The following is a 12,772-nucleotide window of genomic DNA, read 5'->3' as shown; positions in this document are numbered from 1 at the left end:
TTATTCGCAGGTTTTTATGGTAGTATTTTACTGATGTGACCCACTTGAGACTAAAGTAGGGCTTTAAATGGGCCTAAAGGAAAAGCACTGACTGTTCATATCGTGAGTATAATTTTTGCATTTCATAAATTCATCCCAGGGCCGGACTGGACCCTTTGGCGGGCCGGACTTGGCCCCTGGGCCTCATGTTTGACACCTGTGGTTTAGATAATCCGGACATGAACATCCACTACGGGTCCAGCAGGAGGCGACAGATGGCTTCTACACTGGTTTTTCTTCCAACGAAGAAGAGTTTGCGCAACTTCCTGTGGGTGACGTGCTCGCGCACGGCCGAACTGCACGTTGACATTGGGATAGTAACCTGCCAGGACTGACATCTGACACAGGTGAGACTGCTTTATTTTAATGTTCGTCATGCTTTTCCTACGTTTAGCACATACCCCAGAAACACTGATGCTTACGTACTTTAAACCAGCCCGTTTAAAAGAGCCGAGTTTAATGGAATGTGTTAATGGAAAGCATACGTAACCGTTAGCATAGCTGCTAGGTTAGCTCCCTGGCTAACATCACCGCAGAGGTTGAATAACAAAAGCTAAGCTAGCTGAGCTGGAACCGGACCGCGAGGTTAACCAAGGATAACTTAGTAGTAGGATAAAATGTCAGCATTTATATTTAATTAAAAGCCAGTTGTCTTCAATGTGTGAGCTGTAGGTGGTTGTTGGTTACTAAGTTTACCATAAAGTGCTCTTTAAAGTGACTACTGTGTTCATGTTCTGCTGTCAAATAGATGTTTGACATTAATAAACAAACTGTAGCATCACTTACTTCAATCCGGTTCTAATCTATCACAGTTACCTGTCTGTAGTGTGTCTGGAAAATGTGTTCATTTATACAGTTTTCTCCTGTGCCCTTGTTGATGAAGAAGGAGATGGATGTATCTAATATTTATTATGGGGCTGCTGTTCAGAGGTTTCATACTCCACTCAAACCATAGACTTTACACCAGGGCTGTCACACATGCGTCTCCCCAAAGGTTCCAATCCGGCCCCTGGGATGAATTTACAAAGTGTAAAAGTTCCACAGTCCAGGCTGTGGAACTCATTTTAGTGTCGGTTCCACATACAGACCAATCTGATCTACAGTCAAATAATAACAGCAGAAGAACCCACACAAAAGAATGACTGCAGATTTACTACTGGGTTTGATGGGAAAAAATAATATTACATTATGTCTGTAAATAATGACAACTTCAAATGTTTATCTTTGTTTTAGTGCAAAAAATAACATTTAATAATGAAAATATTTCCATTTCCAAACTATCCTGTAACAATAAAATGTGAATAACCTGAACAAATGTGACCAACCTGAAACGTCTAAAGAAAATTCAGTCCAGCTTGAACTCTTTTCTGCCTGTTCCTCAGTGTTTAGTGTCTTTGTAGATCTGATCCAGAATGCACATGGACTAATGAGAAGTGGAGGCAGAATATTGGTAAAATTGCACTGATTTTTCTTAAGAAATTTAAGTTTTTTTTCAAGTTGCTTGGATAGTTCATAAAAGTAAATATTTTCATAATTTAACGGGGTTTTTTGCACTAAAACACGGACATAAATTGTCAGTTGTCATTATTTACAGGTTATTCAGTTATTATTTTACTGGTTCGGTCCACTGCAGATCTAATCAGGCTGAATGTGGAACCTGAAAGAACAAGTTTGAGAGCCCTGCTCTACATATATGGTGAGACTGTACATATATTAGATACAGTTTGTGGTTGTATTATAGTGGTAGTTTTCATAACAGTTCCAGTTTCTGATATGTAATTCTACACACCAGTGTCAGTCTGTGGTCTTTGCTAATAGGCCATGGCTCTAGGATAGCACAGTGTTTTGTGTTTGAGTTGAACTAACATGCTGTATGTTTCTGTCCATTATTCAGAATAAAATGGGTGCATCCATGTCCACACCTGCTGCTCCCACAGTGAGAGCAGAGGCCATGGTAGCTGTACCTCCTCAGGGCTGCCCCATGCACCAAGAGGCTCAGCCCGTCAAAGGTGGGTCACAGAGGGCTGGGGTTATGGACCAGTTATGGACCCTATGTTATTACAACAGGACCAGATCCAGCAGTGACACAGAGACACATGTCCTGTTCAATTGTCTATGTGTTTAAACTAAATAACTTCTCTCCATGTTTAATACATGTGTGAATAGGTCTCAGTAAGTACTTTCACATGACACATGGTACATTTTACAGATATAATATTTTGGGGTAAAAATACTTAACCCTTTCATGTGTGAATTATGAGAACTTTGGTCAAGATTTTTGTGTTGTCAAGTGTTTTTATTCCTCTTTAGGCTTGAAAAAAAACTAATGCAATTGAATTTTTTTTTTTATGAACCTATTTTTCACGGAGTTTGGAAAACGTCCACTCAGCTGGATAATTAGCAATTGATTTACACTTTATACAGCCAGTGAAGCAAGCATTCAGCGGACATAGAATTAATTGCAAATTTCTTCCGACATAAAATAAATATCTGGAATTTTGACCAGTGATGTTAATTCTTAGATGTTACTTGATGCTGTATAATTTTCTACCTGCAGGGGTGTTCTGATATAGAGGGATTTACAAGATATACCTGGGATGTTAAGCATTTCTGACTTCCTGTCGGCCATCTTTGTTATGAGTTTGAAAAAATAAAAAAAGCTAAAAGCTTTTCCCACTAGTTGTCAGTGTATAGGATGATGCACAAGTATCCACTGTGTTGGCTGATATGAACTAAAACAACCAAACCCGTGAATATACAAGAGAACAGCTTTGGAATCGCTGCCCACTACACGTGAAAGGGTTAAATTACTGCTGCATGACACAGGGACTCAAAATGAAAGTCTTTTGTTCACTTTATGCAAATGTCCAAAACATGCTGTTCTCATAAGAAAGTTATCCTAAATGAAACATATGGCTTTAGTTCTGATGTTAAACTACAGTTGTAATCAGTATTGGATAAAAAAAGTTTAAAGATTTTATGAACACAGATCTGTTGTGACACGGGACATCAGTTTGTCACTTTGTTCAGTTTCACAATAAAAGCCTTTGACTGGAACTAAAACACTACAAATATGCTAATATACTTTTATTTAACAGACATTGATAGATAGATATTGCAACTGAAGTGATATATCCAAATAATAGCACAGTATATTTGACTAATAATTGGATTGGACAGAACCTTTCTATATTCTTGTACTGTTGAATAATTAGTTCAACAGATTCAGACTTAAAATGTCACTTATACAAGCAAGAACAAATACTATTAAAGTTAATAGTGCTTTTACATACGTTTGCTCTTTTTTTAGGTTTCATTTTAATATTGATATCATTTTTTTTCTCCAAGTGATACTGAAATTTTGTGAACAGTTCCGTAAAATAGAGTTCTTAAGCTAAAAAATTAACCTTGTTGTACGTATCTTACATTAAATGGAAGTTGAATGTGACTTTGACTAGCTCTAAAATGTCGGATGAACATCATGCATCATGAACCAAAATGGAGAAGAGGAAATGTAATGTTATTCATGTCTGCTTAACTTTACATTACAAAGTTGTTTTGCTTGAAGAGTCTTTTTATTTTTGCAAGTCTAAGTAATATTCTGAGTAATATTCCTATATAATAGTAATATTCTTTTTATATTAGAGGTACTGAACAGTCAGGTTTGACTCGTGTTTGTGTGTAGTTTTGATGACCTCACACCTGTCTGTGCTGAACTCAGAGGAGAGGTCAGATTCTACCTAAAAGATCTGATTTTACTGCTTTAGAAAGTAGTTGTGGTAAAGAGAGTCAGGCAGAAAAAACAGATTTTGAACCTGGGGAAATTTTTGTGGTCCAGACATGCTAGCCTAACAGTGCAGGTGTTAAGCAAAAGCTGTGCAAATGCAAAAGCATGTGCTTTTCTTAGAATTGGCTTGTGGAGTGACTGACATGTTCTGCCCAGTAACTACCATTAACCAATAATAAGCATACAACGAATGATGTCATTGAATAATGGGCGTCTCCAAGAGTCACTAAAGACTATAAAAAGTAATAAAGGAAACTCTTTTATTGGCAACTTTTTCTTTTTCTCTCTGTGATGAAATGTCTGTTTGATGCTAGCTTTTTGTAACCTGAAGCAATAAACCAAGCTATTGTTTTAACTTTTTAAAACCTCAGCCCTTCTTTTTGGTGAGTTCTTCATTTTCTCCTGGTTTGGTCCGTCCATCCGAAACATAACTAGTGAGTTAATTTAACTTACATGACCCCCCCCCCCTCTGGTAAGCAGCCTAAATGGAGTAGTCCAGAGACACCGTTGGTCTGAAAATCTCTAGGACACGCAGCCTTTTGTCCAGATAAACGGAGACTTTGGTACCGAGGTGGTTTAAAGTTAAAAGAAACTGGGGCAGTAGTTCATTAACCGTTAATTAATTGTGGTTTTTGAGATTTACTGCTTGCTGTGTGTTTACAACCTATTTGAGAAATGATAGGTGAAACTTTTTGAAATTTGAAACTGATGTTTACTTTCAGTTGATCTGGCCCAATACTGTCACAATCTCATGTGTTCTAATTTGTGTTTTTTGTAGTGTCTCCACCTGCAGAGTGTCCCATGCATCAAGCTCAGCAGCCGGTTAGAGGTGGGTTAGGATTTTTAAATGATTACTGAATGTTGAGTAGGAGTGGTCTAAGGTAACAGGGTCAGGTCAAAGGGAAACGCACATCTATGAGAAAAATCAGAGTTTTTCTCATCCTATTCTGTATGCACTCATTTGTTAACTTATTACTTACTAGTTTATGAAACAGTTTTCCATTTTACAGTATCACAAGCAGAAAAAAGTTACAACCGATAGAAGACATTGCAATTGTACAATGACACCTGGCTGCCAGAGGTGGGCTAGGTTTCTTTTAAGTGATTACAGGATGTTGAGTGGGATTAGTATGAGCTAACAGTGTTTTCTGTATCCAATTTTTTACAGTATCACCACCTTCAGAATGTCCCATGCATCAAGCTCAGCCTGTTATAGGTAGGTGATCAGTGTTATTATTTTTGGTGTATAAAATGATTGGAATTTTTAAACAAAATTTTTTCTAATTCAAAAGTTTTTGAATTAGACTGTTTAGGAATGCAAACTCCTCATCTGTTGAAGCCCTGTGACATCCAGACCTCATACATTCATAAAGTGTTTTGGAGCCAAATATTTCATTGAGCTGAATTGTCTTAGGTCACTTTTAAAACATGAAAATATATTGATTCCTGGGTGTAGTTTATTGTGTCATCAGCAGTAAATCCACAGTTCAAAGCTGATATTTTCTACATTGTCATCTTGTGGAAAAAAAAAACCAGACAATTTCCCTGAATTTTATATGAAATAATATTCCATCCTACTAGGGATGTAACGATATGAAAATTTCATATCACGGTTATTGTGACCAAAATTATCACGGTTATCATTATTATTGCGGTATTATGGAAATTGTGCTCAAAATGTTCAAAAAGTACTAATACACACTGAAATAATTTAACCAAGTTGTATTTTGAAAAAAAAAACAAAACAAAAAAAAACCCCAAATAAAATAATAGTCACATTGTACCTTCTGTGTCAGAAACATTCAAATATTAACCCTTAGTGGTGTGAGTCTATTTTGTCCATTTTTCAGTCCTTTTGGTTTTGCCTTTATATACTATATAAACAAATGTTTACTATACCCATGTTTGGGATCTGTCTTTTCAGCACAACTTCATTTGTATCAACTGTCTATTATTTTTTCACTTTAACCTACTATAAAAACATAAAAGGACAAAAAACACAAAAGAAAAAAAAAATCAGATTTGAAAATGTTATATAATTTATTGCATAAATAACACACAGATGCTTAACAAACCTTTTCAAAGACTTTAAAAGTGAATATTGGTTCCTAATATTAGGTATATACAATTAAAACTGTAATAAATTAAAACTATGCTCACATATTTGATATAAAAGCAGATCTTTGCACAGGCATTTTCTCCAGAAAAGTGTGGTAATCAAACACAGTTATCATAATTAGAATTTAAACAGTAATACTAACCGTCTGCAATTTTACCGCAGTTTATTGTTGTACCAGTGATCGTTACATCCCTACGTCCTACTTATAATACTATAAGGGGGGTACAGGCGGTCTGTGCTACTAAGTGAAACTTGACGCTCATTTCCCTTTTCCCTACTTCCTGAAGCTTTGCAAACTTTAATTTGAGGGGGAAGGATGTTTGTCCTGGCCTGTTCTAGATTATACATATACCCATTTTTCAGGTTTTTTCTGATGGCCTCTCAATGGCAAAAAGTGAGACTACAGTATGTGTGAAAATATGCAATTTGGACTGGTTCTGGAATATGGTTTTTAAAGGTTTTATTTAACTGCTGAGGTATTTAGAAGGGTTTTAAGAGGTATTTTAGGTGTTTTTAAGTCTTAATTCAGATTTTTTCCGGCGACCTCTGATGGTCTAAAAGTAAGACTATAGTATGTACGAAAATACCAAATTTTGACTGGTTTTGGATTATGGTTTTAGAGGGTTTTATTTAACTGCAAAAGTATTTAGAAGGGTTCTATGAGGTATTGTAGGGATTCTAATGTGATGGTGATGATTTTTTTTGTATCAAATGTATGGTGTGGCAGCCAGCAGAAACACTATATAAGAAGTCAGAAAACATCATGACTGAAGTCTGGGACCAGCACAACCAGATGACAAGTACTAGGTCTGAAGTAACATTTATAAAAGTTTTAAAAATATTTAGCTTTATGAAACTTATTGAAGGCAAATCCCACAGAACCTTACAGCAAAAAGGTTTTATTCAGGTTCTAAATGACGGAAGTGAATCCCTGCATGAACACATCACTTACACTGGCTTGTGTCATTGAGGTATTGTTTTTGTTTCAGTGTCTCCTCCATCAGAGTGTCCCATGCACCAGGCACCAGCCGGTCCGGCCCATCAGGACCGGGCCTACGAGTTTGTCGAGTGTCCAATGAAAGGTGCAGCAGCCAGTGACATTGACCCGGCAAACATGGTACGAGCAACAGGAGGAACCAGCGATAGTTCTGAAGTCACACAGAACTCAAAGCCAGACTCAGTGTTTGTGTTGGTTTGACTCATGTTTCTGTGTCCACCAACAGATGCCTCCTCCAAACCAAACGCCGGCTCCAGACCAGCCTTTCACCCTGTCCCTGACAAGAGAGGAGTCCACCATCCCCCGCCACGGCACAGAGAAGAACTGGGTTTACCCGTCTGAACAGATGTTCTGGAACGCCATGCTGCGGAAGGGGTGGGTTCAGCTCTGGGGTTTCACATTCACCACCACAGAAGTGCCCTGAAGTACACAAAACTGAAAAAGACAACCTTTGTGTATTTGTGTGCCACAGGTGGCGCTGGCGGGACGATGACCTGGGTTCTGAAGATATGTCCAACATCATCAAAATCCACAACAGGAACAACGAGCAGGCCTGGGAAGAGATCCTGAAATGGGAGGCTCTGCATGCACAGTGAGTCCTGAACCAGAACAGAATCAGAGCGATGAGTCGCTAACAGCGGCAGCTAACAGCCCCTTTAATGTGTTTGATCAGGGAGTGTCCCTGTGGACCCACCCTGAAGAGGTTTGGGGGCAAAGCCAAAGAGTACTCCCCCAGAGCTCGCTTCCGCCACTGGATGGGGTGAGTTCAGCCCGTTTCTGCATGGACTTCAGACCACTACAGTATATACTAGTGATGGGTAGATGAGGTGTCTTGAAGCGTTTCGACACATTGCCAAACTGTATCGATACTGTGTCACTGAATACTGACACCTGCTGGACCTTAAAAGTCCCTACAGGCAACCTAGTTGACAGACTCAACTGACACTAATTTGATGATCTAATGTATACAATATAATTTAACTCATTGTATTATTTCATATCTTCATTTAAATTCAAAATATCTTTGATATTTTTTAGATACAGTCAATAAATAATGTGAACATGTATCATAACGTGAAAATCTAACTGAACGTGTTGTGAATGAGGATGCTTGTGGACTAGGATTATTATTATTATTATTTTTTTTTTTTTTTACAAATTTTTATTTAAAAAAAATAAGTTTTTCCAACGTATTGAGCTTGATGGTTAAAAATGAAGTAGAGAATAAATTAATAGAAATTAATTATCAGTAAAGCAACTGTGAGTCAGTTGTAGAATGGCTGTATACCTGAGTTTGTCCTGGTGGATCTGGACTTCATTCTCATGCCCGGCCCTAGAATACCTCAGCACTGAGGAGGTGCTTTTGTTTAAATAGGAAAGTTCTGTCCAACAAATGCCACATTTAACCTGCAGAAAATAATATGAAGAGTAAACTAAGAGACACTTTGAAATGAATTTGAATTCAGATAGATCAAGTGGAAACAGAGAAACAAGATGAAACAAGGACATTCAAACAAATACCTTATTTTCCGATATGAGATCAAAATGGTCCCGCATGGCGGAAACCTTTCATTTGGTTTGAGGCTACTCCAGAATTCTTGATGAATTTGACGATGAATTGCAAAAGATCAGAGATTCTTTTGGCAGATGCATCTTGTTGACAGATGCGCTTCCTTATAAACACAGTTTGGCGCGTCAGTGTCAGTTCCAAACAGTTCCTGTATCGGTCACTTGACTTTCTTAAAGTGATATGCGCACCGACACGGGGTTTTGCTCTATGAGCTCAACGCATACGCCGACGCATCGGTGTTGCCGGACCCATCACTAGTATATACTATACTGGTCTATACTGTAGTAGTGTATATATCATAATACTGGAAGGTCTCAGAGCGTGTGTGTGTGTGTGTGTGTGTGTGTGTGTGTGTGTGTGTGTGTGTGTGTGTGTGTGTGTGTGTGTGTGTGTGTGTGTGTGTGTGTGTGTGTGTGTGTGTATCTGCACAATTCTGAGAAATGTAGATGTTTTTAACTGGCCATTTTGGTTCCTACAGCTGAGGAATAGTCCTGTCTCTAGGGATGGGAATCGATAAGAATTTAACGATTCCGATTCCATTATCGATTTTGCTTATCGATCCGATTTTGCTTATCGATCCGATTCTCTTATCGATTCTCATTTGGTGAAGGAATAAAAGAGTACAAACGGGTGTGTTTGCATTAACTATCTTTTATATTTCCATCTGCACAGAAAATATGACATATACAGCAGTGGCGATTTCTCACAGACTGCAAAGGAAGCTCAGCTTCCCCTAAAATTATGAAAATTAAATGGTTAAATCTGTTCAGTTGTTTTCATTTCATTGACTCCAAATGTGTTGGAACACGTTCATCTCTCAGACCAGTTGGTTCAGAATCAGTTTGATCCCAGATCAGTGGACTGGATGTTGTTCACTTCTCCTCCATTCCCGTGTCTGTGTTTTCTCATTCCATCTCTGCTCAGTGCATTTGTCCGTAGACGCTCAGCGTCCATGCACTTCAATGGGACTGAGTGGAACTGCTTTTTTCATTGACTCTAAACTGGACGGTAATTGGATAAATGCCACGATGTTGTCCCGCCCCCGGACGCCCAGCGTCTCTAGGGGGTGAATGGAGCTGTGGGTGGAGCTCGGCCGGGCCGGACGCTGAGCTTCCACGTGCTGATTGGAGGATCGGTTGAAAGGCTGAATCCCGTTTGATTGACAGCTGTTTTCAGATCTGCTCCTTCACTGACACAGTTCAGTTTAATACCGTCACACATTCTGCTGTGAAATCACAGAAACCAAATGAACTGTTCATTTACTGACCTGGAAGAAAACACAACCATTGTACTTCCTTGTTTCAATTTAACATAATTTCAACGTTTTCTTGTTTAGTTGGTACAATAAGGTCACTGAGCATTTTTTTAAAAAGGAGTGGAGGGACGAATTTATGTTTAAATAACTTGACTTTTTTTTTTTTTTGACATAAGCCGACAATGAGCTTCCCCTGTCTGAAAGACGAGCAGCCGCCACTGATAAACAGTATGAACAAATAATAACAGATGATGCTGGGCCCGGTTCGGGGGGCTGGGGGGCGGGGGGGTGAAAGTGAAACTAAAGACTCTTTACTAATTCCTGTATTGCTGCATTTCCACTATGTGGAACCGGTTCGACTCAGCCTGTCTCCTGCTGTTGTGCACCTCATTTCCTTTCCCCTACCTTTAGAAACTTGTATTTGAGAGGGTACGACGTTTGTTGAACTGGAACCGGCCTGGCATTCACTCTGCCGCTACATTTACAAGCATTGTTAAGTAGTGAATCAAATACGCGACATTCCTGTAAATGAATCACATGCTGTGGACAAATGTTTGAGCAGATTGGAGGGATTCCACCCTTTAGAAGAAATGGAAGCTTTGACAGTGTTCCAGTGGACCTGGTGTGGTCTGTTTAGACCTGGTGTGGTCTGTTTAGACCTGGTGTGGTCTGTTTGGACCTGGTGTGGTCTGTTTGGACCTGGTGTGGTCTGTTTAGACCTGGTGTGGTCTGTTTGGACCTGGTGTGGTCTGTTTAGACCTGGTGTGGTCTATTTGGACCTGGTGTGGTCTGTTTAGACCTGGTGTGGTCTGTTTGGACCTGGTGTGGTCTGTTTAGACCTGGTGTGGTCTGTTTAGACCTGGTGTGGTCTGTTTAGACCTGGTGTGGTCTGTTTAGACCTGGTGTATTCTGTTTAGACTGTTTCTGCCTCAACACCATGTTGGCCACGTTCTGACCAAAACAATGCAGCATACGTGCAACGTCATCATGCATGCGCAACGAAGGCGGAATCAATAAGCAGAATGGATTATCAGAATCGTTAAGCAGGCAGACAAATGATTCCAAGGAATCGAGCTACTGAGATCCGGTTCTGTATTCCCATCCCTAGCAGCTTATAGTCTGGAAATGACAGTAGTCCATTTTTCTTGTCCTAGTGTTTGTAAATGCATCTGTAGTGTCAGGCTGACCTGCTTCTTGATGATTACTGGGGTGTTCTTTAAATTAAATGACACCGATAACAACAACTGATGCTTTTAGAGGTTTTTACTCTATTTTTTCCTCTCCCTTCTAGATATGAGCTCCCTTTTGACCGTCACGACTGGATCGTGGACCGCTGCGGAAAGGAGGTGCGCTATGTCATCGACTACTACGACGGAGAAATCAACACGCAGAACTACCAGTTTTCCATCCTGGACGTGCGTCCAGCCTTCGACTCTTTAGGAGCCGTGTGGGACCGGATGAAGGTGGCCTGGTGGCGCTGGACCTCCTAAAGGACTAAAGACAACAGAGTTCCTCAGTTCTGCTTTCTGCCAGATGTGTGTTGCTGTGAAAATAACCTGAAGAGACTCAAGAAGACGACGAAAAAGGCCTGATTTAGTCCTTCAAGCTGCTTCTGCTAGTCATTGGGATGAGTGGAAACATTAGCTTTGCAGTTGGATTCATACTGGAATGAACAACCATAGGATCCCACTAGTACATAGGAACAGGACGGTTTAACATGGGCAGTACTTCTGTCTTCGCGAAGCTGCTTCCAGTCACATTTAGAATGTTCGGAATATCTCCTCTTAATGTCATTCACTCATTAAACCCTGCAAATGTTCAACATTAGGGGTGTGTATCGGCAAGAATCTGGTGATACAATACAAATCACAATACTAGGATCACAGTAGAATATATTATGATATATCACTATACTGTTAAAAAGGCAATTTTTTGTTTGTTTCTATTTTTAAATTATTTCCTTGAAGAATTGAATTACCCAAGAAGTGTGCACAAATACTAAACACATTTTTATGTGATCAGAACAGGATCTAATGCTATATCACAAAATGTTCCTGTGTTCAAACTGAAATTCTGTTTTACAGACATTCCAGTTTCAGATCCTGTTCAAATGTTCAGATTCTGTTAGTTCACAACTAACATCAGAACAGGATTTTTGTCCGATCCCAACAAAGGAACGAACATTATTTAATAAAAGTGTTTAATAATAAATAAAATATAAACAAAAAAAGAAAAACAAAAAACTAAAATGAACCTCCACAATATCTGCATTTGAATAAATACCTAAAAATATCAATACAGTACTTTTTAATGTCGATACAGTATTGTGAAATGAAATATCACGATATATTGCAGAACTGATATTTTCTTACAGCCCTATTCAACATACTGTAAATGCTTAGTCTGTAGGCGTATGCTGGAGCTGACTGAAACTGACCCAGTCCTCATAGATTTGGTAAGAGACCCCCCCCCCCCAACCCGTTCAGTGACTTTACTGACTCTGTCTGTATGGGACAGTCAGGACTAGGATGCACCGATACCACTTTTTTCCAGACCGAGTACGAGTACTTACATTTGAGTACTTTTCAATACCAAGTACTGATCCTAGTCCTTAATAATCCCATTCCAGTTGTTAGTTCCTTTTGTAAATGTGCTTTATTGTCGTTGTCATTAGTCTGACTGGAACAAAGTGCTGCTACTGACATTTAATGTGTTGGAATGAGCGTTTGTCAGTTAATCCACCAGGGGGCGCCGCTCTGAATTAACCATACTGGACAAATACCACGAAGAAGAGGAAAGTTTTTAGTGAAGAAGAAGAAAGTCAGTAATACCAAACCTGTAGACGACAGAGGGAACACTACTGTGATACTAATGTTACAGCGTTTTCTCTGTAAGGTTTAAAAGTTTAGCTTCAGCAGGAAGAGAAAAGACAAATGAGACACAAGTTTGGTTTTCACTTCCGCTGGCTGCAGTCTGCACCGCTCCGTACTCCCGCTGGTATTCTC

At 39.2% G+C, this 12,772-nt stretch overlaps 1 protein-coding gene across 3 annotated transcripts; it reads left to right on the top strand.

The window, feature by feature from the left end:
* The first annotated feature begins 269 nt into the window (after positions 1-269).
* hccsb (holocytochrome c synthase b) lies at positions 270-11,271 on the top strand. Of its 3 annotated transcripts, XM_030123778.1 has the most exons (9): positions 270-386; positions 1,934-2,048; positions 4,605-4,655; positions 4,995-5,042; positions 6,935-7,062; positions 7,169-7,317; positions 7,415-7,534; positions 7,616-7,702; positions 11,059-11,271. In XM_030123778.1, exons 2-9 carry the CDS (start codon positions 1,940-1,942, stop codon positions 11,255-11,257), a joined length of 891 nt encoding a protein of 296 aa, XP_029979638.1. In that variant the 5' UTR covers positions 270-386; positions 1,934-1,939; the 3' UTR covers positions 11,258-11,271. The 3 variants fall into 3 exon arrangements, with proteins under 3 accessions (XP_029979638.1, XP_029979639.1, XP_029979640.1); XM_030123780.1 differs by lacking the exon at positions 270-386 and having other exon boundaries at positions 1,941-2,052; XM_030123779.1 differs by lacking the exons at positions 4,605-4,655; positions 4,995-5,042.
* The last annotated feature ends 1,501 nt before the right edge of the window (positions 11,272-12,772 follow it).

This window comes from Sphaeramia orbicularis, chromosome 20 (assembly GCF_902148855.1).
Source record: "Sphaeramia orbicularis chromosome 20, fSphaOr1.1, whole genome shotgun sequence".
Classification (NCBI taxonomy): Eukaryota; Metazoa; Chordata; class Actinopteri; order Kurtiformes; family Apogonidae; genus Sphaeramia; species Sphaeramia orbicularis.
The sequence above is the reverse complement of the archived record's forward strand: the minus strand, read 5'-3'. Positions and strand labels throughout refer to the sequence as shown.